This window comes from Microcebus murinus, chromosome 2, assembly GCF_040939455.1.
Source record: "Microcebus murinus isolate Inina chromosome 2, M.murinus_Inina_mat1.0, whole genome shotgun sequence".
Taxonomy (NCBI): domain Eukaryota; kingdom Metazoa; phylum Chordata; class Mammalia; order Primates; family Cheirogaleidae; genus Microcebus; species Microcebus murinus.
The window spans coordinates 2,425,481-2,451,587 of NC_134105.1; the positions used below are offsets into that span (position 1 = coordinate 2,425,481).

At 61.2% G+C, this 26,107-nt stretch overlaps 2 protein-coding genes across 7 annotated transcripts in view; both read right to left on the reverse strand.

Moving 5' to 3' along the window:
• Positions 1–111: 111 nt before the first annotated feature.
• TNFRSF25 (TNF receptor superfamily member 25) lies at positions 112–4,835 on the reverse strand. 2 transcript variants are annotated; one of them, XM_012791541.3, is made up of 10 exons: positions 4,660–4,835; positions 4,089–4,209; positions 3,764–3,898; positions 3,275–3,442; positions 3,114–3,192; positions 2,015–2,070; positions 1,811–1,918; positions 1,546–1,580; positions 897–1,074; positions 112–681 (listed from the first exon to the last, which is right to left on the reverse strand). In XM_012791541.3, exons 1-10 carry the CDS (start codon positions 4,705–4,707, stop codon positions 365–367), a joined length of 1,245 nt encoding a protein of 414 aa, XP_012646995.2. In that variant the 5' UTR covers positions 4,708–4,835; the 3' UTR covers positions 112–364. The 2 variants fall into 2 exon arrangements, with proteins under 2 accessions (XP_012646995.2, XP_075849583.1); XM_075993468.1 differs by lacking the exons at positions 1,811–1,918; positions 2,015–2,070; positions 3,114–3,192.
• Positions 4,836–5,456: 621 nt separating this feature from the next.
• Positions 5,457–26,107, reverse strand: part of PLEKHG5 (pleckstrin homology and RhoGEF domain containing G5) — a 51,120-nt gene continuing 30,469 nt past the window's right edge. For 2 of the 5 annotated variants that reach the window (XM_012791530.3, XM_012791534.2), the window contains exons 3-22: positions 15,143–15,272; positions 14,154–14,256; positions 13,753–13,813; positions 13,305–13,396; positions 12,750–12,886; positions 12,328–12,473; positions 11,547–11,759; positions 11,266–11,457; positions 10,819–10,914; positions 10,086–10,136; positions 9,811–9,960; positions 9,324–9,434; positions 9,039–9,188; positions 8,814–8,951; positions 8,574–8,693; positions 7,915–8,047; positions 7,707–7,822; positions 7,416–7,606; positions 6,168–6,944; positions 5,457–5,919 (exon numbers count right to left, since the gene is read on the reverse strand). In XM_012791530.3, coding sequence (XP_012646984.2) covers positions 5,910–5,919; positions 6,168–6,944; positions 7,416–7,606; positions 7,707–7,822; positions 7,915–8,047; positions 8,574–8,693; positions 8,814–8,951; positions 9,039–9,188; positions 9,324–9,434; positions 9,811–9,960; positions 10,086–10,136; positions 10,819–10,914; positions 11,266–11,457; positions 11,547–11,759; positions 12,328–12,473; positions 12,750–12,886; positions 13,305–13,396; positions 13,753–13,813; positions 14,154–14,256; positions 15,143–15,272 — 3,117 coding nt within the window. In that variant the 3' untranslated portion in view covers positions 5,457–5,909. Of the gene's footprint in view, positions 5,920–6,163; positions 6,945–7,415; positions 7,607–7,706; positions 7,823–7,914; positions 8,048–8,573; positions 8,694–8,813; positions 8,952–9,038; positions 9,189–9,323; positions 9,435–9,810; positions 9,961–10,085; positions 10,137–10,818; positions 10,915–11,265; positions 11,458–11,546; positions 11,760–12,327; positions 12,474–12,749; positions 12,887–13,304; positions 13,397–13,752; positions 13,814–14,153; positions 14,257–15,142; positions 15,273–22,183; positions 22,314–26,107 lie in introns of those variants that run through there. The other 3 variants (XM_012791532.2, XM_012791533.2, XM_012791531.2) reach the window with 3 other exon arrangements.

Sequence of the window (26,107 nt, forward strand, 5' to 3'; positions counted from 1 at the left end):
GACGCGGGAGGGCCTGGGCGCTGCGGCCACGCTGGGGGACGAGACCCTCGAGGCCCCTGGAAAAGCCTGGGCCGGTGACCGCCCCCAGCCCCTCAGAACGACAAGCACAGCTTTTCTTGATGGATTTAATGCGCAGGGCTCAGCCACGCTCCGGCCGAGCGGCGGCGGAGCAACCTCTTCGCCGCGGCGCACGGTCCGCCGGAACCGGAGTTCTGGGGTGAGCGCGGCGCGGCCGCTGGCGCTGCTACGCAGGGCCGGGCCCGGGGCTTAATAAGTGACATAAAATGTCTACACGCGTAAGTAACCGTACTTAGGGCTTCTGCAAGGGCCACCAGAGCGCGGAGGTGGCGCGTGGCCTCCCGCCTCACGGGCAGCGCTGCAGGCGGCTGCGCAGGTCCTCGGCGCAGCCGTCCAGTCCCATGCGCTCCAGGGCCGCGTAGACGGCGCCCAGGCCGGCGGGCTGCTGCTGGCGCCAGCGCTTGAGCATCTCGTACTGCTGGTCGCGGAAGCGGCCGACCTCCACCTCCACGGCCTCGATCTCCGCCTCGCGCAGCCCCAGCGTGCGCACGAACTCCTTCCAGCGCCGCGCGGGGACCGCGTCCATCACGTCGTAGAGCTGCGGGCCCGGCTGGAGCGCGGCGGCCGCCGAGCCTGCAGGGGGCGCTGGCGCCGGAGGAGGGCCTGGGGGCGGGGCCAGAGAGAGCCAATGGGGAGCGCGGCCCGCGGCCAGGAGGCGGGGCCAGGGGCGCGCAGGGCCCCCTGGCAGGAGGCCTGCTGGGCTGGGCAGGGAGGCTGGGCAGCTAGGGAGCAGAAAGCGGGCAAGGGGGGAAAGCACAACTTCCCACCTCAGACCTAGGAGAATGCGGTCAAAGCCTCAGGCCACTGAGGTCACTTACCAAGAGCTCTGCTGGGCAGCTGGCCCCAGGGCCATGGCACCTGTGGACAGGGCGCCTCCTGGGTCTGGAGGGAGCCAGGGGCCCGGCTCTTCTCTACCAACTGGACAGTGCAGACCTCGCCGTTGTCGGGGAGCACCAGAAGGGTGTGGGCACTGTCTGAGGGGGAGAGGTGGGTGGCCTGGAAGCCAAGAGAGGGTCAGGTCAACCCTGCCTGCATAATAAGGCCCCTTTGCTGCAGTCCCTGACTAGGAATGGACAGTCCCTGGCTCAGTTGGCAGATGCCCCCCAACGCCACCTCCCCCATCGTCCCTGCTCTCTCACTGTGACCCAGCAGAAGAGCTCTTGCCTCTGCCTAGAAAAGCCTGCCCCTCCTGCCCTCCTCTTGTCCCCCCAATCCCACAGGGGCACCCATCCCATTGAACTGTTAGCCCCTGTGTACTCATCTGAACCCCAGCCGCCTGAGAGCCCCTTGAGGGCAGGCACTGTGCTGGTCTCAGCCACCGATACCTCAGCATTGTCTATTATGTCTAACCCGTGCTGGCCACCGTGCCAAGCCCTGGGGATCACAAGTTATAAAGCCCAACCTCCCGGCTCCAGAGGCAGCCCAGACACTGGTCACCCTCTTCCCAGCACATTTTGAGATTCTTACCGGTGGGGTCAGAGCCTCTGTCCCAGCTTCATCTGCTGTCAAAGACAAAGAGGGTCTGGTCAGCAACCAAGCAAGCTGCCTGGATCTGGGTGCTGGTCCAGCTCCTCTGGGGTTCCTCTGTACCCCGTACTCCTTGCCTCAGTTTCACCTTTCCTATAAGGGTTTAGTGTGCTCTGAGCTACTCATCCTGACCCCAGGCCCCTGGCACAGTGTGTGTGTATATGTATGTATGTAGATGTGTGTATGTGTGTGTGTGTGTACTTACCAGGAACCATGGGGTTGTGAGACTGGCAATGATGGTATGTGTAGGTCAGGGTGGCCCCAATCAGAAGTGGGACCACCAGGCCAGCCAGGAGCACCTGGACCCAGAACACTGAAAGAGCAGTAGTGGGTATCAGGTGGTTGCCACCACTCACCTCCCCTTGGGCCATCCCAGCTCTCCCACCTGCATTCCCAGCACACAACCTACTCTGCTTCCAGCCACACACAGCAGCACAGGGCTCAGGACAACTCCCGAGGGTGCTCCTGCAAGGGAGGGGAGATGGGCTGAAGCAGTACAAAGGAAAGGAGGGTGGGGCTACCCAGGACTGCCTGACACCTCCATCCTTGGAAGCCCTTCCCTCCCCATACCTCTCTCCTCACTCTACCCAGGAATGTTCCTGAAGTACTACTGAAATGTCAATGTGTACCCCAAAACAATAACCACCACCATTATGCGCTGACCTTCTTCTACACTAGATTAAGAATCACTAGAGGCTGGGTGCAGTGGCTCACGCCTGTAATCCTAGCACTCTGGAAGGCCAAGACGGGTGGATTGCTCAAGGTCAGGAGTTTGAAACCAGCCTGAGCAAGAGTGCGACCCCATCTCCACTAAAAATAGAAATAAATTAATTGGTCAACTAAAAATATATAGAAAAAATTAGCCGGGCATGGTGGCGCATGCCTGTAGTCCCAGCTACTCAGGAGGCTGAGGCAGAAGGATTGCTCGAGCCCAGGAGTTTGAGGTTGCTGCGAGCTAGGCTGATGCCACGGCACTCTAGCCCAGGCAACAGAGTGAGACTCTGTCTCAACAACAACAACAACAAAAAGAATCACTAGAATGTTGACTCCAAAAGGATAGGGATTTTTGCCTACTTGGTTCCCTGTTGTATCCACACTTCCTAGGAACAGTGTGTGGAAGACGGCAGAGCTCAAAAAAGGCTTGAACGGATAAACGAATAAAGTGCCTTCCCCCGTATCCTTGCCCTGAGAAGCCCTAATAGCATCCCCATGTTTAGAGGGGGAAACCACATGGCAGAGAGGTTCCCGCTCTGAACTTGCCCAGTGCAATCCAATTCCTGATGGTAATTCTGGCAGAAAGTGAAGATATGCCCCCTTATTTCTCTGGCATAAGGTGAACCTAGATTTCTTTTGACTGTCCAAAGTTTGCCTGAAACAGGGCCCAACAGGGCCAAGCTCCCTCCTCCCTGTCCCCTCCTTCTATCCCTGAACCAGCAGTACCTGTCCCTGAGGCCCCCACCCTGCTCCCAGCCTCCCTTCCCTCTGGCCCAGGACAGCCAGGAAGTTACGTGGGGCAGGGCACGCAGCCATCACCATGCTCATAGAAGCCAGGCAAGCAGGTCCCACAGTCAGCGTCTCTGCTAGAACCTGCAGTCCAAGAGAGGGGTCAGCACGGAGCAGGGCAGGCAGAGGGGTTTGGGAGGAGATAGCCCAGGATGGGGGTACTCACAGGACAGCAGTGTGTGGCGGTGCAGGGTCCCACAGTCTAGGCACTGGCGGCAGTGGAAGGGTGAACTGCTGCTACATTGACTGACCTTGCACTCGACAAACCAGCCTGGCTGACAGCCACAGTGGGTGTCCGTCACTGCTGAGCAGTTCTCCAGGGCCACCTGGGAGGCTGGCGGGCGAGGGAGATGGGGGTGCAGAGGTGGTCAGGGCCAGAGACCCCACAGAGGCAGGGACAAACCCCCAGAGAATGGAGACAGGGATAGGCCAGAGTGACAGGCAAGGAAACCCCCAAAGAGACACTGAGACCACCACCAGGAAGGAAGAGGACCAGGGTGTCCTGCAGCAGGATCTGGGTCCAGTGTTCAGTGGAGGGTGGGCACAGGGTCCTCATACCTGAAGTTTGGGCCCAAGCCAGCAACTTCCTTCAGAAAGACCTTGGTCAGGGCTTGTCCTTAGGAGCCCCCCCCCCAAGCACTGGGCAGCCCCTCACCCTGCTCATCACAGGCCTGGCAGCGGGTACAGTAAGTCATATAGTGGTTGTCTCTGGCCAAGAAGGTGCCCTGGGGGCACGGATGGCAGGTGGAGGTGCCACAGGGCTTTGTGCAGGGGGCCTTCAGGTAGTGCCCTGTGGAACCCAATAGGGGTCAGATGGTCAAAGGGGGCTGTCCAGCACCACCCAACCTGCTCCCCAACCTCTCCCTCCCTATCTCTGGCTCCTGCTTCACTCCCAGCCCAGCCCAGCCTGCCTACCACCTCTCCCCAGTGCTGCCTATTCCACCTGCCCCCATGCCCCTCCCGGCCCTGCACCCACTTACCTGCTGGACAGCCCCTGCAACAAAACGCACCAGTCCTCTTCTGGAAATCACTGGCACAATCACACCTGGGGCTCGGAGTGCTGCCCTGGGCCTGGGCACCCAGCAGCACCAGGAAGAGCACCTGGGGGAAGGTGCTGCTTGGTGGCTGCCCTTTGGGGACCTCTCCCTGCCTGGGCTCCTCCATTTCAGAGGCCCCAGCATTTGCCAGCATGAGTGGGGGGTAAGACTGACTTCCTTCCCCCTGTGCACAGACCAGGGGGAGCAGGGGAGGAGGCTCCTGCCAACTTCCACCAGCAGGAATCCCGCAGCACCCCTCCCCCACGCGTGCTTTCTGCGAGGCGGGGACAGAGCCTTCCCGCCAGGCCCCCAGACCCCTTTGGCCCCTGGGAGGGGTTTCCTCTCAGCGGAAGGGCCCCACCCAGGCGGAGCCTCTAACTAGGTCGGAAGGGGCCGCCTGCTCAGCCCCCAGCGGGGCCAGGCAAGGAGCCTCGCCCAGAGCCCTTCCTTGCCTATGCCCTCAGAGCCGGCAGAGGGCTCGAAGCTATCCCCCGCCTCCCGCGTCCCCACTCACCACAGCTGCCACAGCCTGCCTACCACAGCCCCCCGGCCGCGGCTCCATGGCCTTTTGGGGCACTGGGCCCTGGGACAGGCGTGGGGGGCGACCGTGCCCCAGGGCCTTCCCAGCTCCACGCGCTCTGCCCAGCCCCAGCCACAAGGCCGGCCCCGCCCCATCGAGGAAAGCCCGCCTGGGAGACAGGGCGGAGCTCCATGGACGCTGCCCCAGCCCACAGAGTCCCCCAGCCTGCATGCCCGCCCTGTGCACCTTAGCTCATCTGGCGCTGGTGGCCAGGCCCCAGGGGCGACGGGAAGTGCCAGGCGGGAACTGCCCCACTACCTGCTGCCACTGAGAAAGGTGCACAGGAGAGCTGCATCCCTGTCCCCAGGCCTGAGTCTAGCCCCACCCCTGAGAACCAGGTGGGGCAAGCGACTTCCCCTCTCTGGGCCTCAGCACCCCCAGCCATGGTGGGGCAAGGGGGTGTTGTTGGACCTAAATTACCTGAAGGGAACCAGATGGGAGACCCACCGTCCCCAGGGTAGGACTGAGCCCTGGGTTTGAGGGAGCACCCCACGAAAAGATCTAGTGGCAGAGCTCATAGCTGAGGCAGGGAGAGGGTCCTGGGGTGTTGGTCTGGTCACATCCCTACCCCTGCCAATTCACAGCTGCCTCCTAAGTGTGTTCCATTGGCACCCCACTGCAGATGGAGGGGCACAGGGGCACAGGAAAGCACCCAACCTGAGCTCTAGCTGAGCCCCAGTGCACCTGAGCCAGGAAGGGGGTAGCCTCCAAAAGCAAAGGACTCTTTCCAGTGGAGTATGTACAAGTCTTTATAAAAGAATCAAAAGCTCAATAAATATGCAAATTACACAGAGCCCAGCCCAAACCTGGGGTGGCCAGTGGGACTTATGGAGGGTGGGGAGAGGGCAGGAGCATGGCCCACCGAAGGCCAGATGAGGGTACGGTGGAAAGGGCAGCCTGGGAGCCCAGCCCAGAGGAGCTGGTGACTTCAGGGAGCAGGGCACAAGGGACTGCCTGGGCAGGTGTGTGGGGGCTCCTATAGCCTGGGCTGGGGGCTCTAGCAGGCCCTCCTTCACTCCATCCAGTCTGGCAAAGTGCAAATCGGTCCCAGGTGGTGCAGAGGTCCTGCTCAGGCTCCGGCTCGTGCACACAGGAGGCGGCAGCTGAAGCAGGCGCTGGCACCCCCAGGAGGCATACTGTCTGCTGTTCTTGGGTCAATGGCACTCTTGGGGGCCTCCCTCTGCTCAGACCTCTCTGCAGGGTGGGGAGAGACAGTCCTTTGGCTGACGGGCTCACAGGGTGGCTCTGGCACCCTCTCCTCTACTGTGACCCTCAGGCCCCTTCGCTGCTGCCGGCCGTAGATGCCAGCACCCAGACACTGGGGCAGGGTTTGGCTCCCCCTGTGATCACCACCCCCAAATACCCACCCTCCTAGTCATAACTGAGCCCCCAGTGCCAGCACACTGAGCCACCTGCCCTCTATCCCAGGCCAGGCCACTCACGAGGCAGTGAGCGTGGAGTTAAGCAGCAGGGTGGTCCTGATTCGGTAGAGCTGGGCCAGTGTCAGCTTCCTGTGCTGAGCAGAGACCCCTGTGGGGGGCTCCGGCTGGACACTGGGACAGCTCCCTGAGGGCAGCTCTCTGCACCTCCTGGCGGGACCCGCAGGCTCCTCGGCCAAGCAGCTGGCCCTGTTCTCAGGCTCTACTGGCTTGGGGCCGCTGCCAGGGCTAGATGCCCCCCTGCAATCCCAGCTGGGCCCAGCTTCCCGAGAGCAGCCCTGAGTCCTAGTGCCTGGGGCTAGAGCGGCCAGGCAGAGCTCTGACAGGCTGCGGCTGGGGGCTGGGGGTGCCGCATGGGTTCCAGCCCCTGACAGCAGCTGGAGGAGGCTGGCCTCAGATTTGGACTTGAGCAGGTGGGGCAGGCAGGGCAGTAACTGGACAGGGGTGCGGCGGCGGAGGCGGGGCGATGGCGGTGGGGAAGGGGCTCGTGGTAACTCGGGGAGCCGGGGCACTGGCTCCGCCACAGGGGCTGGGGCTGCAAAGTCTTGCAGGGAGGTCGGGGAGAGGGTGCCATAGGCAGAGTCCATGGAGCAGGAGCAGCCATCCACCAGGCCCAGAGGCAGCAGCTCTCCCGTGGGCGTGACGGATGAGGCAGTGGTGCTGAGAGAGGTCTCATCTGACTGGGAGCTGAAGGGGCCGCCATCAAACTCGGGAGAAGACAACACCTCCACAGGCTCCACCACTACCATGGCCAGGGTCTCCGTGGAGCCTTCCGAGGCACTGTGGGTCCGGGAAGAGAGTCAGCCCGGCTAAAGGAAACCAGACGGCCTGGGGCAGCCCATGCTGGGCAATGCACAGAGGTCTGCAGCCTCTGCCTCCAGGAGCTCGAGGCCTAGAGATGGCAGCCTGGGGCACATGTGCCAGACCTTCTGACCCCTGTGGCCACAACAGGCATCAGTAACAGATCACAGCACTCTTCCCTGATGAGACTGCATGCACTCTAACAATCCTCAGCTTGGTGCTCCAGACAGCTACCACTAACAGATCAGAACTGGCAAGCAATTCAAAAGCTCTTTGCCCTGCCCACCTGGACTCTGGTGGAAGAGAGAGACCCCCGATACACACACACATCTGGGTTTACAAGATGAGACCATTCAGAGGAAGGGGAGGTGGCTGGGCCTTGCGGTAAGGAGTCCTGGGCTGGAATGCTTGCCCCGCTGTGGCCTGCTGGGTGGTCTTAAGCAAACATACCAGAGCTGGGAGTCGGGACTGTTGCTGCTTCTGCGCAGGATGGTGGGGGAGCTGGCACCCGAAGTGCTACTCTCCTCGCCTTCCTCCTCCTCCTCCTCTTCTTCCTCCTGTTCATCCTCCTCCTCTACCAGGCTCTGCAGGTGCTGCTGGCTGCTTGGGTGTTCCTGCGCGCGCAGCTGCTGGAGCTGGTTCTGCACGCAGGGGTCGGGGGTGCATGGGGGCAGAATGAGCTGTGATCAGTGGCCCCCGCGGTCCACGCTCCTCTCACCCTCCACGCTCCTCTGCTCTCACCTGAGCATTGTAAATGGCATCTACCCAGCCACGGCACAAGGCCTGGCCGCTGGCCTGGAACGTGTAGGCCGCCACAGCACTGTGAAACTCATTCAGGTAGATGAGGAGGAAGGAGCCTGGGTAGGGAAGGCCCAAGGCAGTGTCAGCCACGAGGACAGTCCCTGTCCATCACAGCCCCCGCCCAGGAGCAGGGGCCAGGGCTCCTCACCAGGGTCCCGCAGCTCCCGGCACACGATCTTGTCTACCAGCAGTGGTGGCCTGATGACTTTGGTCCTCTCGGCCTTCTTCACTGCCTTGGTCACCAAGAGCAGGTCCGTGAAGAGGAAGCAGTACACGTCCATCTGGGGTGGAGCAGGAGAGCTGTCAGGCCCCACAGCCCCCCAGGAGCACTCACTCCCCTGTCCCCTAGTGAACCTTCAAGTAAAATTAAAATGAAGGGGAAGATGGTTCTTTTTCATGGAGATATATATATATATATGTATGATTTATTTCAGTAGAAGTTTAGATTAAAAAGAAAAGGGAGGCTGTTTTAAAATCACAGTTTGCAGGTTCTTGGCTCCCCAGTGCTTGCAGGGTTAACAGCACAGCAGCCAGGCATGGGGGCTCCTGGCCCACTTATGGAATGAGCCCCTCCCTCCCACCCGGAACCCCTCAGTGGGCAGGACGGCCCCTCCCAGGGCTATGACTCTGCTGCTGCAGGTTGTAAAGAGTCAAGTGCAGGCAAGTAATCATCCCTCACTACGGCCACAAAGTCACTGGCTCTGAGTCACCACCCAGCTGGCTGAGAACCACTGACGGGGTTCCAAGTTCCAAGAGGCAAGAGGGGGCGAGGGCTCAGCCCTGGGGCCAGGGCAGCCCTGGCGCCACCTTGCTGTCCTTCCCCTCCTTCATCCTCAGGCTCCCCTCCAGCAGCAGCTGTCGGGTCTCCTCCAGGGGGGCGCCGGAGATGGGCACTGTCAGGTCCAGGTGCAGAAATTCCTTCAGGAGCTGGGGGTGGAGGGGAGAGGGTGGAGGCACAGGGGAGGTCAGGGCCTGACTCCCCATCTCGGCTGGCAGTCCTTGAGTGAGACTCCCTGTCTGCCCTTCCCCACAGGCACACGCGCCCACCTTGTCCACCTCGTCGTTGCTGCCCTCCACCACCTCGTAGGCGTCGATGCGGCTTGCCACGGCGGCCAGGCGCTGCCGCTCCTGTCGCTGCCGCATGCATGTGTTCACGTGGTGGATGAAGCGCTCCACCGAGTCGATCTAGGTAGGGGCAGGCGAAGGGGGCTTCAGACCCGGGTCGCGGAGGAACAGAGGGCTGCGGAGGGCCACGCCCACCATGCCGGTTACCATGGTAACGACGGCCTCCTTGGTGCGTGGTTCATCCGTCTTCCTCAGCACCGACTTGAGCAGCAGCGGGTACTTGGTGAGCCGCTGATGGGGCTTGGCCAGCATGTCGCTCAGTTTCAGCCGCTGGCACTGCGGCTGCTTCTCGGCCCACTGTGGAGAGGAGGTGGGGCGGGGCTCGGGACATGCCACGCCCCCGACCACGCCCTCGCGGCCACGCCCACCGCGGCCCATGCCCCCGAGGTGCAGGTGGTCCCGCGCCCCTGCCCACAGGCCGGCCGCCCTCACCGTGACATAGGCCCGGAAGAGGTCGTTGTCGCGCAGCAGCCCGCGCATGTACTCCATGCAGCCCTCCTCCTCCATGCAGTATCGGACGTAGGGCTTGAACAGCGAACCGAACTGGCCCGGGGCAGAGCACGGGTCACCGCGCCTGGCGAACCGGCCCCCGCCAGGCGCTTCCCAAGCGCCTCCTTACAGCGCTCAGGCGACCACGGGGGGCGGGGGGGCAGCTCACTATCCCTGTTTCCAGATGAGGCACCTGAGCCTCAGCGAAAGTGACCACCCGGACCACCCGCCGCCAGGTAGCATGAGCAGATGGCCAGGTTCAAACTCGGGCAACCGCCTCGCAACTGCTCGCCTTTGGCCGCTAGGGGACATGCAGTTTCACTGGCCAGGGACAGGCTGGGGAGGATGGGCAGATGGGGTCGGGCCGCTGAGCCTTCTCGCGCCCCAGCCCTGCCTCGGTGTCCCTGCCTGAGCCCGGCCCCGCCCGTACCGTCTTGAAGCCTTTCAGGAAGTCGCCGGGCTGCAGGAGCGCCCGCGTGCGCCTCGCCTTCTCCAACACCGGCGCCATCACGCTGCCCCACAGCCCGCGGTGCAGCCGCACGATCTCCGGGATGTTGCTGAACAGGCGCTCGGCCTCCACCTGCTCGGGCGGGAGGTGAGCTCGGCCTGGCCCCGCCCCCAAACAACTAGCCCCGCCCCACGCAAGGCCCCGCCCCAGGCCCCGAGGCCCCAGCCCCGCCTCCGTCGCCCTGGGCCCAGGCGCACCTCGCACAGCAGCCCCGACTCCTGCAGGTTCAGAAGGCAGCACAGGAACAGCTGTGGGGGCAGGGGAAAGCTGCAGGTGAGGGTCGTCCCAGCCCAGAAGCCCCACCCAGACTCGGGCTCCCCTTCACCCCTTCCTTCTCCTGGGAGGCCCTGAAACTCCAGGGACAAAGAAGGGTACCCTTTGGCCTTCACACCTGGGAGCTCCAGAGCCCCAGGAGAGGCCCAGCCCCAGAGCCCACCTGAGGTTCACCCTGCCTGGCCCCACCCAGACGGAAGCTCTGGGGAGACTGGCCTTGCAGCCACACCTGGAGTTCTCTCCTCTACCTCTGCCCTGGCTCAGCCTCTGCGGTTCCCTCGGAGGGGGCTTCCTCCTTCAGGGAAGCCTTCCTTGAACCTCCAAGCCCAGGACAGGGCCCCCACCCCCACCCCAGTGGAAATCCCTACAGTGCCTGCCCACTCTGCCCTGTCTAGGGTGTGGGCTGCTGGGCACCTGGCACATGGCAGGTGTTCAGAAATAGCCGTTAAGTGAATGAGTGAAAGAATGAGGCCTCGCTGTGCTAATTCAGCTGAACTTGGCAAAGCCTGAAGCCCCCTCCCAGGTGCCTGTGGGAACCACCTCCTCCCCAGGGCGCAGCCCTTGTCTGACTTTCTGGCCCCCTTCCTTGCCAGGCACCTGCCCCTTCTGCATAGGCCCAGACTCAGCCGAGGGGCCGCCCAGAGAGAGGCCACTCACATTGGTGATCACCCGCAGTTTCCTGATGTATGAGGCCTCCGTGTGCAGCAGCTCCCACACCGCCTCCTGCTGGTGGCACTGCCGCCGGGTCAGCTTCTAGAGGGAGGACAGGGATGGTCATCCAGGAGCACCGGGCATCTCCGGATGGCCAGGGGACGGTGAGCAACCCAGGCTGCAACTTCCTTGTTTTCCCAATGGGGACACAGAGGTCCTAAGAGGAGCAGGGTCACCCTCACCATCACATGAATTATTACAGTCAAGATACCCATGTTCTGAGCCCTCCTCTGCCACTAAAACAGCCAAGCAGCTCATCATTTCCATCTAGACTCAGTTTCCCCAAAGTGGGCTAATGAAAACAGTAGCCTCTTGGGGCTGTCCCACTGGGGCCTCTCAAGGGCTGTCCCCCTTTTGCGTCAAGGGAGGGGAAGGGCTGTGGGCAGCACTCACCTCGTGCCCATTGATGAGCTCCCGCCAGCTGTCCTCCAGCCTCAGGCAGGCGCTGTCCTCGTCCTCATCCTCATCGTCCTCCTCCTCCTCCCAGGAGTCGTGGTCAAAGCGCAGCCTCCGGGGCAGCCTGGGCAGCCCGAAGAGGCCGTAGGTGTGCAGCTTGCTCTCCAGCTGCTCCATCTTGTCTACCTCCTGGAAGGAGACTCGTGGTCAGGGGTCGGGGTTAGGGGTCAGGGCCAGCCAGCTGCCCTGCCCTGGGGTGGGGCCCACGGGCCACATACCCGGCTGAAGGTGCTGGTGCTGGGGCCCGAGCTGAAGAAGCCACTGAAGCGACTGGCCGCCCGGTTCTTCCAGCTGTCGCCACCCCCACTGCTGGCGCCGCCACTGCTGTTGCTGCTGGGCAGAGAGCAGCTGGAGAGCATCGGGGGCTCCTGCCCCGGGACGCTGGCCTCCCCCAGGAATTCCGACATGTTCTTGCGGCGGCGGCCGGGGGCCTGGCCAAGGAGGGGTGGTCAAGGCCAGCCCCCCCATCCCGGCCCAAGGCCCCACCCCCACGTGTGTTTCTAGGACCTCGGGCCTAGCCTGGGTCTTTGCATCCCTGCCCTGCGCTGCCACCTCCCCAAGACCGAAACATGCTTCGGGGGTAGGAGGTCCAGACGGATATACCTGGACTGTCATCCCCCAGTCACAGCATGACCCAGGTGAGAGAAACACAGTTACACACGCTCGGATGCACTCACAAACCCAGCCCAAAGGGGCCCCACGACACACACACACACACACACACACACAGTCTCACTCCCGCCACAAATGCCCTCACACACTCACACACACGCGCACACAGACTCTGACTCCCTGGTCGTTAGAAGACTCCGTGACAAGACCCATCACCTTGGAGTATGGTGTGATCCAGGGAGACAGGGTCCCCTATTGTCACAGCCAGCCCCATTTTCCCAAAGGGGCAATTAAAGCCCCACAGAGGCAGTGAGGGATCCAGGGGGACATTCTCCCTGAGGGGGGCCCCTCCCCACCGACAGCCCTGGCACAGCCCCTCCTCCTCACCAAGATGTCCAGGTTCTCCCAGCGGCTCTGGGGGTCCACACGCTCCAGAACGGGGGGCCCGGGCCCAGCCGGCCGCAGGATGGGCAGACTCAGGGACTTGGAGTCCTTCACTCCCTGCTCCACCTTGCCCTCGTCCCCTGGCTTGGCTGGGGCGGCATGTGGGGGCAAAAAGAGGTCCTCAGTGCCAGGTCTGGTGGAGGAGGGGGCCCCAGTCCTCTCTCCCTTAAGGATCCAAACCAAGGCTGGGCCACCCTCCCCTCGCAGCCCTACCCTGCCAGCACCTGGCACCAGCAGCCAGCAGGGACACCTGTATGGTAATGAGTCTGCTCAGGGCCACGGCCAATGGGAACCTGAGCTCTGGGAGGCCCTGCCAGGCCCCAGCCACCTGCCTAGCCAGTCGGCCTGTGGAGCCTGCTGCTCACCTTTGACCCGCAGGTAGTGTCCTCCGAACCTGTAGGCCTCAAAGGTGAGGGACAGGGGCGTGTTGGACTGGTCCAGGTAGATATCCACTTTGCCCAGCGCGATGCCCTTCCTTTCAAATACCGGCAGCAGCACCTCCCTGCCCCCAGGACAGGAGGGCTGTGAGTTAGAGGGGCAGTCACATGAGCCCCCACGCCGCCCACAGCCCCAGCTCCCCACCTTCCCAATGGAAAAGGGAGGCCCGCACAGGATCACACACCGAGGCACAGACACCTGGCCACAGAGATTCTCACGGGGGCTTGTCTGCACACCTGGCAGACCCGCCACAACCTGCCCACGCCCAGGCCCAGGCCCTGCACACTTGAGTAGAAAGCAGAGGGGCACAGACCCGGTCACGTGCCCTCGTGCTGGTGTGCACAGGCATGTGTACGGGTCTGCCCACAGGTGGGACTCGCTCACTCACAGACCACCACACAGACATACACGGTCACACCTGCAGAGACCCGGAGCCTCGGACATGGGAGGCCACACCTGCCCCCAGCCCCACCAAGCCCTACCCCAGCGATTTCTTCTTCATGGCGGGTACAATCTCCGTCTCGATGTCCACGTTCAGGTCAAATTTCAGGGTGAAGCACTCCTTGCTTGGGTCCTGAGAGGACACAGGCTCTTAGCCTCGCCACTGCCACTCCTCACTGCCCCCACCCTACAGTCCAGGATGGGAACCCCAGCAGGGAAGTGAATGCCAGCGATCTCCCAGCCCTCCTCCATCCTGGGAGGCCCCCCAGCACCCCTCCCACCTAAGGAGCTCCTGGAGCATCCCCCACCTGGGCAAAGGTGGGCAGCGCCAGGCTGCGGCGCAGGGTGGCAAGGGAGGGACCTGACTGCAGAGCCCACCCCTCTTCCTGGAGTTCAGAGCAGGGAGGCCCAGGCTCAGGGGAAGCAAAGGGCCTGGGCCGGGGGCTATCTGGGAGGCCCTATCCACCGGCCTGGCCCGGGGCTCCTCACATCTGTGTATCTCCTCCTTGCTTTCTTCTTGGAGAGTCTCAGCCCTGAGCTCTTCCGGTCCCTGAAGGCAAAGATTGGAGTGTGGGTGGGCCCTCACCAGCATGGGATGCCAGTGGGGACCTCTGCTGCCCCCCCCCGCCTCACCCCAGGGGACAGGTAACTCAGGTGCATGTGCCGGGCCCACGCGGGGTTGTGTGCCCTCTGGTGGCCAATACAGGAGTCACACCCAATGGCACAGGCTGGCCCGGGAATCAGGGCAGCCACAGGAGTGGGGAGGGGTCTGCCCGTCAGCCCTTCTTGGGTAAAGCGCCTAAGCATCGGGTCTCTCACAATCTCCAATCTGGGACTCAACCTTGGGACCGCTCCAGGGTATCTGCTCAGCCCGCCTACCCCTCACCTACCCTTTGCTATCCGCAGAGCTTTCCTCCTCCTCCTCCAAGTCCACTGCAGGGCTGGTGCGCGGAGGACATGACCGGGTGGACACGTTCCGGGCCAGGACAGAGCCTTTGGAGGAAGTGGGTGAGGGTTGTGCCTGCTCCCTCCCTGGCCCCTCCACAGGGTAGGGGTAACACAGTCTGTTACCCTGGAACCCCCCACAGGGTCGCTAAGGCCCTTCAGTTGTGTGAGGACATTGTTATCTATCGCCCCTGCAGACCCCAAAGGGCACAAGGGCCCTGGAAAGACACCCCAGGGGATGCCCTACCCTCAATACAAACCCACCTGTGGCCTCAGTTTACCCTTCCTTAAGATAAAGATGACGAAGTCTGGCCTCCAGGATTGTTGTGGGAAAGGGACCAAAGCCCATGGGCTCCCCTTTCTCTTTCAGGTCTCCCCTCCCCCACTGCCACGACCACACCTGGAGTCCCAGGGGGCCCTGGCAGAAGGGGAGAGTCCTTTTGTCCCTTTGATCAGCTGGGAAGGAGGTCAGGGGCCTGGGTTAGGGTTGGGCCTGTGAGCTGGGCAGTGGGCCTTGACCCCAGCCCTTCTCAGCAGGAGGGTTTCTTGTTTCCTGCTACAAGTTCATTCTGACCACACACTGCCTCTGCTAGGACAACAGCTTGGCTTGGGGGACTTGCCCAGAAGTCCCCTGTCCTGGGGCCACACAGAACTGGAAGGGGCAGGGACAGCTGCAGAAGGTGAGAACCAGGGAGAACACAGCGCCAGGCAGAGACAGGCCTGTCTCGAGAGGACCTCAGTCCCCTGATTTTCTCTCTTGCTAAAAAACTTGTAGAACAAAAGGAGCTGTGACATATTTGGGCTTCATTATTTATAGTGGACTCTTGTCCTTCTCACAGTTCCAACAGTTACCAAAACACTGTCCCCTCAGACACGGGGCTTGGCTGCTGCAGGGAATCTGGGGGCTGGGCTGGGGCCCCCCTCCTGCGCTCACCTTGTGGGGGCAGGTCAAAGCGGACATGGCCGTCATAATGCATGGTGCTGTGGAACTTGCTGTCACAGGCCTCGCAGAGGTTGAGGGGCCCCCGGCGGTGCAGCTGCTGGCAGTCGGCGTGGTGGCATACCTGGGAGGAAGGACGGGCGGTGGGTCGGGCTGGGCCTCACGGGGCCAGGGGCAGGTGCACCCGGTATCAGACCTCTGCAGTGCACAGGTGGGGGCCCCAGCTGCTCTCATGGGCCAACCAGCCAACCAGCCGTTCTGCACAGGTGCCTCGTGCTCGCTGGTGCACCTGGCAAACGCTGCCCAAGCCCCGTTCCCAGGGATGCAGAGAAAAGCACGGCCCCGCCCTTGAGAAGACACCAAGGGAATAACTACAAGGCTGGTGCCGCCCCAAATAATGAAGCTCGGCTGCTCTCAGGGCTGGAGCCAGGAGGCCCTGAGCTCCAGCAAGCCCCTCCACACCTCCCGGCCCAGGCCCTCTGCCTCACCCCATGGCCTGCCCAGGCCCTGGACAGCTGGCCCCACCTGGGTTCCTAAAGACACCGCGTGAAGGAGTTATGGAGGAGTCAGACAAAGGTGTTGTTGGTGTTGTCAGTGCCCGTGGGCCACTGCTTGGTGACTTGAGCCTGGATTTACTATACCAGCCGTCTACTCTCCCCCTGTCCTCACAGGTGAGTGTTCCATATCTTCTCTGCCCTCCAACGGCCACCCCAACTCACTCCCCGCTGACTACGTTGCTTCTTGCTTTTCCAGGGGAACAGAAGGCATCAGGAGGTCCTTGAGCTCCCACCACCTGCCCAGGACGTGGAATGAATCTCCTTGCTCCGATCCGGGGCCAGTCCTTCCTCCCAGACCTGCCCCGCAGACCGGGGTGCAGGGACGAAGCTTGGTATTCTCAGCATTCTCCCTGCACCACCAAGCCTCCCTCCCTCCGCGGGGTCATCCCCACACGTGCTCATTTCTCCATCCTGTAAAAACAGCGTCTTGGCCCCAGTTCAGGCTCCAGCAACTGCTGCATTTCTCCTTCCCTTTGCAGCCAACCTCTGTGAAGCAGGTATCCTTCCTCACGGCTTCCTAGTGCTCTCCGCCCAGCCTATTTTATTTTTCCCAATTTTTGTTTTAAAAAATACTCCAAACCTACAGGAAGTTATAAGAATAGCAAAATTGGCCAGGGACAGTGGCTCACACCTGCAATCCTACCACTTTTGGAGGCCAGGGTGGGAGGATCAATTGAGGCCAGGAATTCGAGATCAGCCCAGGCAATATAGCAAGACCCCATCTCTACAAAAAATTTAAAATTAGCTGGACATGGTGGTACGTGCCTATAGTCCCAGCTACTCGGGAAGCTGAGGCAGGAGGATTGCTTGAGCCTAGGAGTTTGAGGTTGCAGTGAGCTAAGAGGAAGCCACTGCACTCTAGCCCAGGAGACAGCAAGACTCTGTCTTACAAAAAAAAAAAAAAAAAAAGTCACGATGACATCCACACACCCTTCTGGACCCGAGATCCCAGTTGTTAATATTTAACGCAGTTGCTTTCTCTCTCATTCTCTTTTCTCTGGTGGAGAAATCATGCCATCACCAAAGAACAAGGATGTTTTCCAACAAAACCTCATACAACCATCGCACTTGGGAAACTGAACTTGGACATATGGTCCACCTACAGTCTATGTTCACATTCTCCCAACTTAATGTCCCCTATACATATGTTTCCCCATATAGGATCCAATCAATGTTCACACGTGATTTGTTTCTGTTTATGCCTTTAAAAGTGAATTCCCCCCTTTTATTTTTGGTCTTCTACGACACTGACACTTTTGACGCATCCAAGCCAGTTGTCTGTCACAAAGCCACTCAGCATGGACGTGTCTGGTGGTCCTCAGAGAGTTTCAGACGGAGCATTTGGGCAGGGACACCACAGAGCTGACCAAGATGTGTCAGTGCACCCAAGATGCAGGATCATGTGGGGATCTCGCTGTAACTTGCAAAAATTCCTCTTTCTCCTTGTAATTATTAAGGAATCTGTGCGGTGACACTTCGAGATGTCTTGTTCTCTAGTAATCCTACACTCTAGCGCTTTAGCAAATCGTGATGATTTCTGCCTAAATCAAAGACTCATCCGACGACTGCAAGGGGGACTCCTGTGTTCCCTCTCAGCCCCTCAGCATCGCCCCACACTCACTCATCTGCGGTCACCAGAGCCCTCCACGTGGCCAAGTCCGCTGGCCGTTCCCACAGGACTCCGCATTTGACACCAGCAGCCTCTGTGAAACAGCCTCCTCTGTGGTCCCAGGACCCCAAGCCCTCCTGACCCTCTGGCCTCTGTGTCCCCTCCGCTGCTCCTTGTTCATCTCCCCGTCCCTGCACCTTTTCTCATTTTTTCTACATCTACTCTCCAAGGCTCATCTCGTCCCATGACCTGAAACACGGTCTCCATGCAGAGGGCTCCCAAAGTTAAATCTCCAGTCGGGACCTCTCCCAGGACCCCAGACCAAACTTCTCCACTCTCTGCTTGGATTCTTTTTTTTTTTTTTTTTTTTGAGACAGGGGTCTTGCTATGTTGCCCAGGCTAGCCTCGAACTCCTGGCCTCAAGTAATCCTCCTGCCTCAGACTCCCTAGCAGCTAGGACTACAGGCAATTACCACCATACCTGGCTTTCTCTGCTTGGATTCTAACAAGCATCTGAACTCCGGAGCAGAATTCTCCCTGCGGCTCCCTGCACCTCAACTCAATTAACAGCAGTTCCTTCTAGTGCTAGGTGTCAGGGGTTGAACTGTGTCCCCTCACACGGTACATTAGGTTCGAACCCCAGTACCTCAGAATGTGACCTCATTTGGAAACAGGGTGACTGCAGATGTAACTGGTTAAGATTTGGTCACAGTGGAGCATGCAATCACAGGCTATGGAGTAATCATATGACAAGTGTCCTTATTTTTTTATTATTATTTTTTGAGACAGAGTCTCACTTTGTTGCCCAGGCTAGAGTGAGTGCCGTAGCGTCAGCCTAGCTCACAGCAACCTCAATCTCCTGGACTCAAGCAATCCTCCTGCCTCAGCCTCCCGAGTAGCTGGGACTACAGGCATGTGCCACCATGTCCGGCTAATTTTTTTCTATATCTATTAGTTGGCCAATTAATTTATTTCTATTTATAGTAGAGACGGGGTCTCGCTCTTGCTCAGGCTGGTTTCAAACTCCTGACCTCGAGCAATCCTCCCGCCTTGACCTCCCAGAGTGCTAGAATTATAGGCGTGAACCACTGCACCCGGCCGACAAGTGTCCTTATAAGAGGAGGAGAAGGAGCACAGAGACAGGACACACAGGGAGAAGGCCACGTAACAACGAAGGCAGAAATCAGAGTGAGGCACCTACAAGCCAAGGAACATCAGGGGCCAGCAGAAGTTGGAAGGGACAAGGACAGACCCTCCCTGAGAGCCTTCGGAGGAAGCAAGGCCCTGCGGACACCCAATTCCAGACTTCTGGGCTCAGGAACTGGGAGAGAATGGATTTCTCTTATTCTAAAGCCAGTTGGTGTTAATATGTTATAACAACTCCCGGAAACCAACACATTAGACTAGAAACTTGGGGGCCACCGTAACTCTTTCTGTTACACCCCCACCCAGTCAGTCCAGAGATTGCACTGGCTCCACCTTCAGCATCTGTAGCCCTGGCTCAGCCTCCGCCATCCGGACACCACTGCCCTCGACAGCCACGCCACCCTGAACGTGCCAGATCCCATCTGGTCTCGGAAGCTAAGCAGGGTCGGGTCGGGTTAGTACTTGGATGGGAAGACATCACTGCCCTGGCCACCTCTCAGCTGGGTGACGGTGGCCTCAAAACTGGCCTCACCCTCCCCATCTGTTCTCCATGGGCAGCCAGAGTGGACCCTGTTCAAACAGGAGTCACACCATATCTGCCCAAGACTCTCCATGGCTCCCATGTCACTCTGAGTGAAAGCCCAAAGGGTTCCGATTAGGGTTATAGCTAGGGTCACCACACTTGGTCACCTCCCACGCTGCTCACTCTGCCCCACCCTGGCCATTCTTGGACATGTCCCTTCAGGGGAGCTCCCCCTCGACCTGCCCCTGGCTTCAGATAGGAAAATGCCCGGCTCCCCGCCTGCCCTCCCCTCCTGCAGACCTTGACTCCAAGTCACCTTCTCGTCATTCCAGGTCTCTCCCTTTCTCTCCCTAGCACTTCCCGCCATCCGATGGGCCTCGTGTTCCATGTTGTTGCCCCCATGTGCCCCCTCTCCCACCTTCCTGCCTGCCAGGCAGTAGAGAACCTGGTCAGCCCCACAAGGTCAGCGCCCCATCTCCAGGCCCAGCTGCTCAATAGATACTGGATTAATTTATTAATGAAAGCAGTGGACAAGCACTGAAGAGTATTTGGCTGGCAAAAGAGCAATCAGAGATTTCTAAGCTGACAGTCAGAGTGAAGATGGCGTGGAAGAGAAGGTGATCGGAGGCAGGAGGGCAGAGGAGGCTGGGAGAAGTCTGAGCTCCATTCGTAATGTGGCAGCCCGTGGCCCGTGGCTGCACTGAGGGCGTTACATGCGTCTCTATCCTCTCCTCTCATCCCATAAGGTAGAGGCTATCATTGTCCCTATTTTACACAAGAGGAAAGTGAGGCTCAGATTAAGTAACTTGTCTAAGGTCACACAGCCAGCAGAGTCAGGCCTTGAAGCCAGTGTGTGTGGCTCAAGATCGCAGATTTTAAACCGCATTCACACCCTCTCTTGGGTGTCTCCGAAGGGAGAGATGGGTGGGGAGGCTGGCCTCGAGCCAGCTGGGGATATGGAGCCGGCAGGAAATCAGCCAGGGGCTGACGCTTGCTGTGTCAGCTCCTATGAGCCTCCACTCCTCCATGGGGCAGGGAAGGGAACAGGGCACAGCAGTGGCATCCGTGGTGGCACACTCGGTAGGCCCGCTGGCTAAGGGGGGCTGACTTGTGAGGAGCCGGGCCGAGGGCAGGCAGCTGTGGACATCAGGACCCAGATGGCCGAGGGCAGCCCGAGTGCCAGGCGCCCCCACCTCCACTCCCTGGGGAGTGGTCATCAGTACTGCTGTCTGGGGCTGAGGCAGGGGAAGGGCGCCCTCAACCACTGCCGCTGTTTCTGGTTTCCGTCTGCACCTCATCTGCTACAGTACGGAGACCACAGTGCTATCCTCAGTCCCCCTGAGCCCCTCCCTAGTGTCCCCAGGGAACTGCTGAGAAGGGCCTGGCTTTGCAGATTCTGGGATTCTAAGATTCAAGTGTCTCCTTTTAAGAATGAATATAAGGAGAGTCCATGCCCACTCAGGCCCTCTTCCCCGGAGCCCCCAGTCTGCCGTCTGGACAGCACCCTCACACCCTGCATCCAGCCACCTAGGCCCGCGCTCCTCCTCCAACCCCTTCCTGGGCACTTGAGATCTCCCTGACAGCTTCTCTGAGCCGGTGCCACATAGGGCTCATGGTGGGTAGGCGGTCCTGAGGAGGATCTATGGGACCCTTCCAGTCCAAGTCCATGAGTCTGTGCCACAATCTTGTTTTTAGTTTTTTATTTTTTTGAGACAGAGTCTCGCTCTGTTGCCAGGGCTAGAGTGCCGTGGTGTCAGCCTAGCTCACAGCAACCTCAAACTCCTGAGCTCAAGCGATCCTCCTGCCTCAGCCTCCCGAGTAGCTGGGACTACAGGCATGCACCACCATGCCAGGCTAATTTTTTCTATATACTTTTAGTTGTGCGGCTAATTTGTTTCTATTTTTAGTAGAGACCCGGTCTCACTCTTGCTCAGGCTGGTCTCGAACTCCTGACCTCGAGTGATCCTCCAGCCTCAGCCTCCCAGAGTGCTAGGGTTACAGGCGTGAGCCACCGCGCCCGGCCCACACAATCTTCTTTTTAAACCAACCTAATACACAGACAGTAGAGTGTACACGCAGATCCACCGGTCATGGCAGACTCAGCAGTCAACACGCGTATGGAGCACCTGTCAGGTGCCCCACCCTGCGGTGGCCCCGGCTCCCCGAAAGACCCTGGAGCTCAATTTCCCAGCACCGTGAGGGGCTTTGGTGCGCACCACACCACGGCTGCTGTTGCTGCTGCTACTGAGCCTACCTGCTGCCACCCTCTCAGCAGCTCCCAGGGTCAGGGCCACCAGGGCACCCGGGTCAGGTCTAGGATCGGCACCGGCTGCTGCCAGACTTAACTGAGCAGGCCGGGTTGAGGATGCAGTTCCTGAAACTCTCAGGGAGAAGCATAAGCCTGAGAGAGAGGCTGGGGGACGGGGCAGAGCCCCCTCGTGCAGGTTCTATTCCCCCATCCCCCTCACACCTCTCACCCCTAAACCACAGGCTCTCCCAGGGATCTCCCCAACACTAGAGCAGGGTGGCCCCTTCTCAGCCCCATGTGCCCCCTCTCCCACCTTCCTGCCTGCCAGCCACGTCGCCCTTCTGAGGGCAGCAGCTGCCAGTGGGGGAGGGGCAGCATGGTCCAGGGGGAAAGTTCCCAGGACTCAATCCGAGGGAGGGCAGAGCCCCCCTGATGGGGACAGCCAGGTCACACTGCACCTTCAAAAACAGCAGCTTTACAGATAACAGACGCGGGAGGCCCTTTGGGGGACACAATAAAGGCCACCCTCACGTGGATGGGGGTACCGAAGCCAGTCGTGTTCACACAGGGCTGAGGCGAGACGCAGGAGAAACAGAGGCCAGTGTGGTAGGAGTGTGGGCAGGGCCCTGGGCTGAGGAAGGAAAGGGGGAGGGGTGTTCCAGCGCAGAGTTGGAACCCACAGGTGCGTCCGGAGGCAGCCCCAGACACAAAAGGCCAGGGGTTGGCGGGGACATCTGGCCCGCTGGGTCACCAGGGTTGGGGGGCACACCTCGGGGTCCCAGGTCCCCGTCCTCCAGTGTGCAGCCCAGGTAGGGGGCTCGGCCACCCTGGGCCCCATCCCCCCGCCCCCGCCGCCCCGGGGGACTGCGCCCAGGGACCGAGGGGCCCACAGTTACGCGCACCCCGCCCCAGCCTCCCCGCGCAGGGCCCGGCCCGCGCCCCCACCCCGTACCTGGCCTTCCCCGTCGCGGGCGCGACCCCCTGCCCAGGAAGGCTCGGGGTCCCGGGAGGGCAGCCCCAGGCCCGGCCTGGAGGCCGCTCGGCGCCCGGAGACGCCGGGGCCCGTCCCCATGGCGGCCGGAGGAAGCGGCGGTCTGCGCCGCCCGCCGGACAAAGCGCGGAGCCCCGCTTCCTGCCATTGTGCGGCCGCGCCCGCCCCCGGCCGAGCGCGCGGGGACCCCGGAGGGCCGGGCCGGGGACAGCCCCCCCGCAGGCACGCGGCCGCCCCGCCCGCCCGCCCGGGGGCGCCCACCCCGCCCTGCCCCCACGCAAACGCCCCGGGACCCTCCTCCCTCCCGGGGACCCCGCCTCGAAGCCTCAGACCCTTCTCTCTCCCCCGAGCCGGGAGGCGGGACGGGGACACCCCTCTCCGCCCGGACCCCCGCCGCCGCACCCCAGCCCCGCGCCCCGCAAAACAGCCCGCAGACCCCGCTCCACTGCCCAGGCAGTGGGGCAGCCGGAGCCAGGGCGCCCGGCGGGCCGCGGGGGGTGCAGGGGCGGCAGGAGGCTGATCGGGCCGGAGAGGGGCCGTCTCTCGGCAGCCCCCGGGCGGGGTGAGGCGGGGGGGCAGGAAAAGCCGGCCCCCACTCGGCTTCCCGCGTCCCTGCGGCTGCCGGCGGGGTCGCCACCGCCAGGGGGCGCCGGGCACAGCCCGCGAGGCCGTCACGCTGACGCTCGGTCCCGGGAGGGGAGGGCAGGCACTGCTCTCTCCACCCATCGTGTGGGGCGTGAAGTGACATAAGAGACATAAAAGTCCACAGGCAGGACTGAAACCCAGACCTGCGACTCCAGGGATCTGGAGTGGCTTCCTTTGGACACTCCTGGGTGCCCACGGGGGTGGGGGGCCATACTGTCTGCCATCAGCCCACGCACCCCTGGACGGCTCCTCCTGTGTCTGGCTCCAGGCCACAGACGGTGCAGAGTGGGGCAGGGGCGAGGGTCTGTGAGATGGCGTCGAGGGGCAGCAGTCTATCAGGGGCTGGGAGGCTTCAGGGGCTGCCTCTGCTCCCAAAGCCCAAGTCATCCACGGTCCACACCACAGGCAGACTTTTGAAAAGTAAACCTTCCCATCTTGATTAGAATAAAGTCCCACCACAGCCTGGCTCCCACGTCACCTCCTAGCTGGTCCTGCACGGTGGTCCCCCTGCTGGCCTTCCTCCTGTCCCTGCAACCCACCAAGCTCAGGGCCTCCGCCTCTGGGCTCTCTCTGTCCGGAATTCCGTGCACCCTGGATCTCCAAAGAGCTGGCGCGGGCCTCAACTTAAATGTCACCTCCCTATGGTGGCCTTTACCCTCCTCTCAAAAGAAATGGCCACTCACACTCCCACTCTCAATCCCTCTAGGTTAAATTACTTCCTCCTAAGCATTTATCACTACCTGCAATTATTTCTTTGTTCACTTGTTTAGTATCGTTCTTCCCTACTAGGATGTCCTCTCTGGAGGCCAGGGCCCTTGGCTGTCCTCAGCACTTAGAATGGTGCCGGCACACAGTAGGTGTGCTCACTGTAGACTACATCAATGAATGGCTGCCCGAGGGCAGAGGAAGGGTCTTCAGGCTCCCGGAGAACTTGGGGGCAGGGAATCTCCGAGGCAGGAAGGGAGACCCCAGTGGAGTCCTTCCTTGCCCTCAGTGGTCAACAGAGCCCTCTGCGCTGCTGGACCAAAGGTTCTCTTCCTCCTCCTGGCACCCATGACCTTGGGCCTGCTGGTCCCAGGCAGGTGAGTTTCCACCTCAAATCCTGGTTGTCTGGCCTGGGACCCCTGCCCCTGCTGCTGCTCCACAGACACAAGCTACTTCCACTAAGCACTCCCAAGTGCCACACCTGTCCCAGGGGTTTTGGGCAGCAAATCCCATTTGCTCTCCTCAAAGACTCTAAGAAGAAGATACTGCTACTGTACCCATTTAACAGAGGAAGGAACTAAGGCCTGCAGAGGTTAAGTGACTTGCCCCAGAGTCACCCGCTGGTAAGTGGGGAAATGGAGGCCTGTGCTTTGGACCACTACTCCTGTGCCTCAGGCACAAGGCGGGGGCTGGGACATGGAGACCAACTAAGTGTTTGGCAGCAGGCCCTTGAGGACCACCTTGGGCACAGGGTAGATTCTGAAGCCAGCTTGGAGGGACCCCACTGACATGGGGTAACCAGGTAGCATCAAGTAGAGACCACTGGGGCTGGGCCAGGGCATCCCTGAGTTTTGCTGCTGCTTGGGGGCCAGGGCCCTGCTGCCCCAGGCAAGAGTACAGAGTGGGGAGAGGAGCCCCCAGCCCCTGCACCAGGGTAGGAGGGAGCCTGAGCCAGCTTCTGGATTCCCACCCCATCTCTACAGCAGGGAGCTGAACTAGCTCAGGAGCAGGCCCAAGAGGTCCTGGGCCCTGACTCCCTGGGGAGGAGACCCCTCCCCGGCCCAGCCCCAGCTCCAGGCTTGTGAGTCAGGGCTGGCTTGTTGAAACTGATACCCAGAAACCAGATGCAGAGGCTGATGAATAATGGAGTCTCCAAGGCAGGGACCCCCCCACTCTCCTTCAGCACCACTTCCCCAGCCCCAGAAAAGCAGAAGCCATCCCAGGGATCCCATGGGCATCCCTGTCTCACAATGGCTTGGGACCCCAGCCTGGTCTGGATGGGAGAGGGACTTCCCTGTCAAGGAGAAGACACAAGTCTGGGGCCAGCTCCATGCTCTGCCCACAGTAGACTAGCCTGGAACCAAGAGTTGGGGCTCTTTGGCTGAAGGTCCCGTGCCAGGTGTTCTCCAGCGAGGCTAAGCTGCCCTGGGAGCCTGCTGGCCCCAAGGCACCACCTGCCACCTTGGAAACCCAGGGGTGGAGGCTGCATGCGTGGGCAGGCGGGCTGGGGCAGGGCGGCTCTGCCAGGCTCTCTCTTCACTCCACCCGGCCTGCCTGGCTCCTCCCTTCCCCTAGGCCTGGGCCTCACCCCTCTTCCACTGGTCTCGTCCAAGGCCCACCTGAAGTCAGAGTCTGTCCTAAGGCCCTGCTCTGTGCTGGGCAGATGGAAGGGGCACAGAAAATCTCTTCCCAGGCTAGGCACGCCCCCCGTCCCCTGCCCTCCACCCCCTGCACATGTCCTGGAAGCCAGCAAGGCCCCTTTATTCCTTGGGAGTGGTCCAGGCTGGGATGCCCGAGGCTGGGACCCAGTGCTAGAGAGAGAGAGGGCCCATCATGACGAACTTTCCCTCCTGCCCATTCCCTGCACAAATGCACCAGACCCTGGAACCCCAGATCCCAGCACTGCGGCATCAGAGCAACTGGACCCTGAGCATGCTCTTCCCCGGTGCCACATAGAAGGCTCCTTGGGAGGGAATGGGGAGAAAGGGCACATGCTTGGGCTTCAGAAGACCTGGTTCTGGAGCCCACCTACCCCTGCCCTTCACCCCACTGGGCCTAGATCTCACCACGTATGCAAAGACGGCCCTGGCCAGTTCTCTAGAACCACCAAGGGATGACTGCTAGGTTTGGACCTTGGCGAAGAATCAGGCGATAGTAAAATACCCCCTGGGCTCCCCTAAACCTCAGCAAGGTTACTAAGGAATTTGAGCTCCATTTCCCCACCTTCCATCAAGGCAGGCCAGAGCCCCTCCCGGGTTGACCGGTCCTCCCCCACCCCGACCCCCAAGCGGCTGTCTGGGCGCAGCTTCTGGCGCCCCCTGCCGGCCTCGAGAGGACCTTTCTGCCTGGGACCGACTCGCGGCTGGGCAGGGGCGGCCGAGCCTTGCAAGCACCGGCGCGCCCAGGCCCCTCCAGGATCCCCCGGCCCCGCCAACAGCCTCACACCGGGGCCCCGGGCCCATAGACTCCTCGCGGCCATATCTCCGGGCCGACCCCACCCTAGAGTCACTCTGGCGGGCGCTAGAACTCATTCCA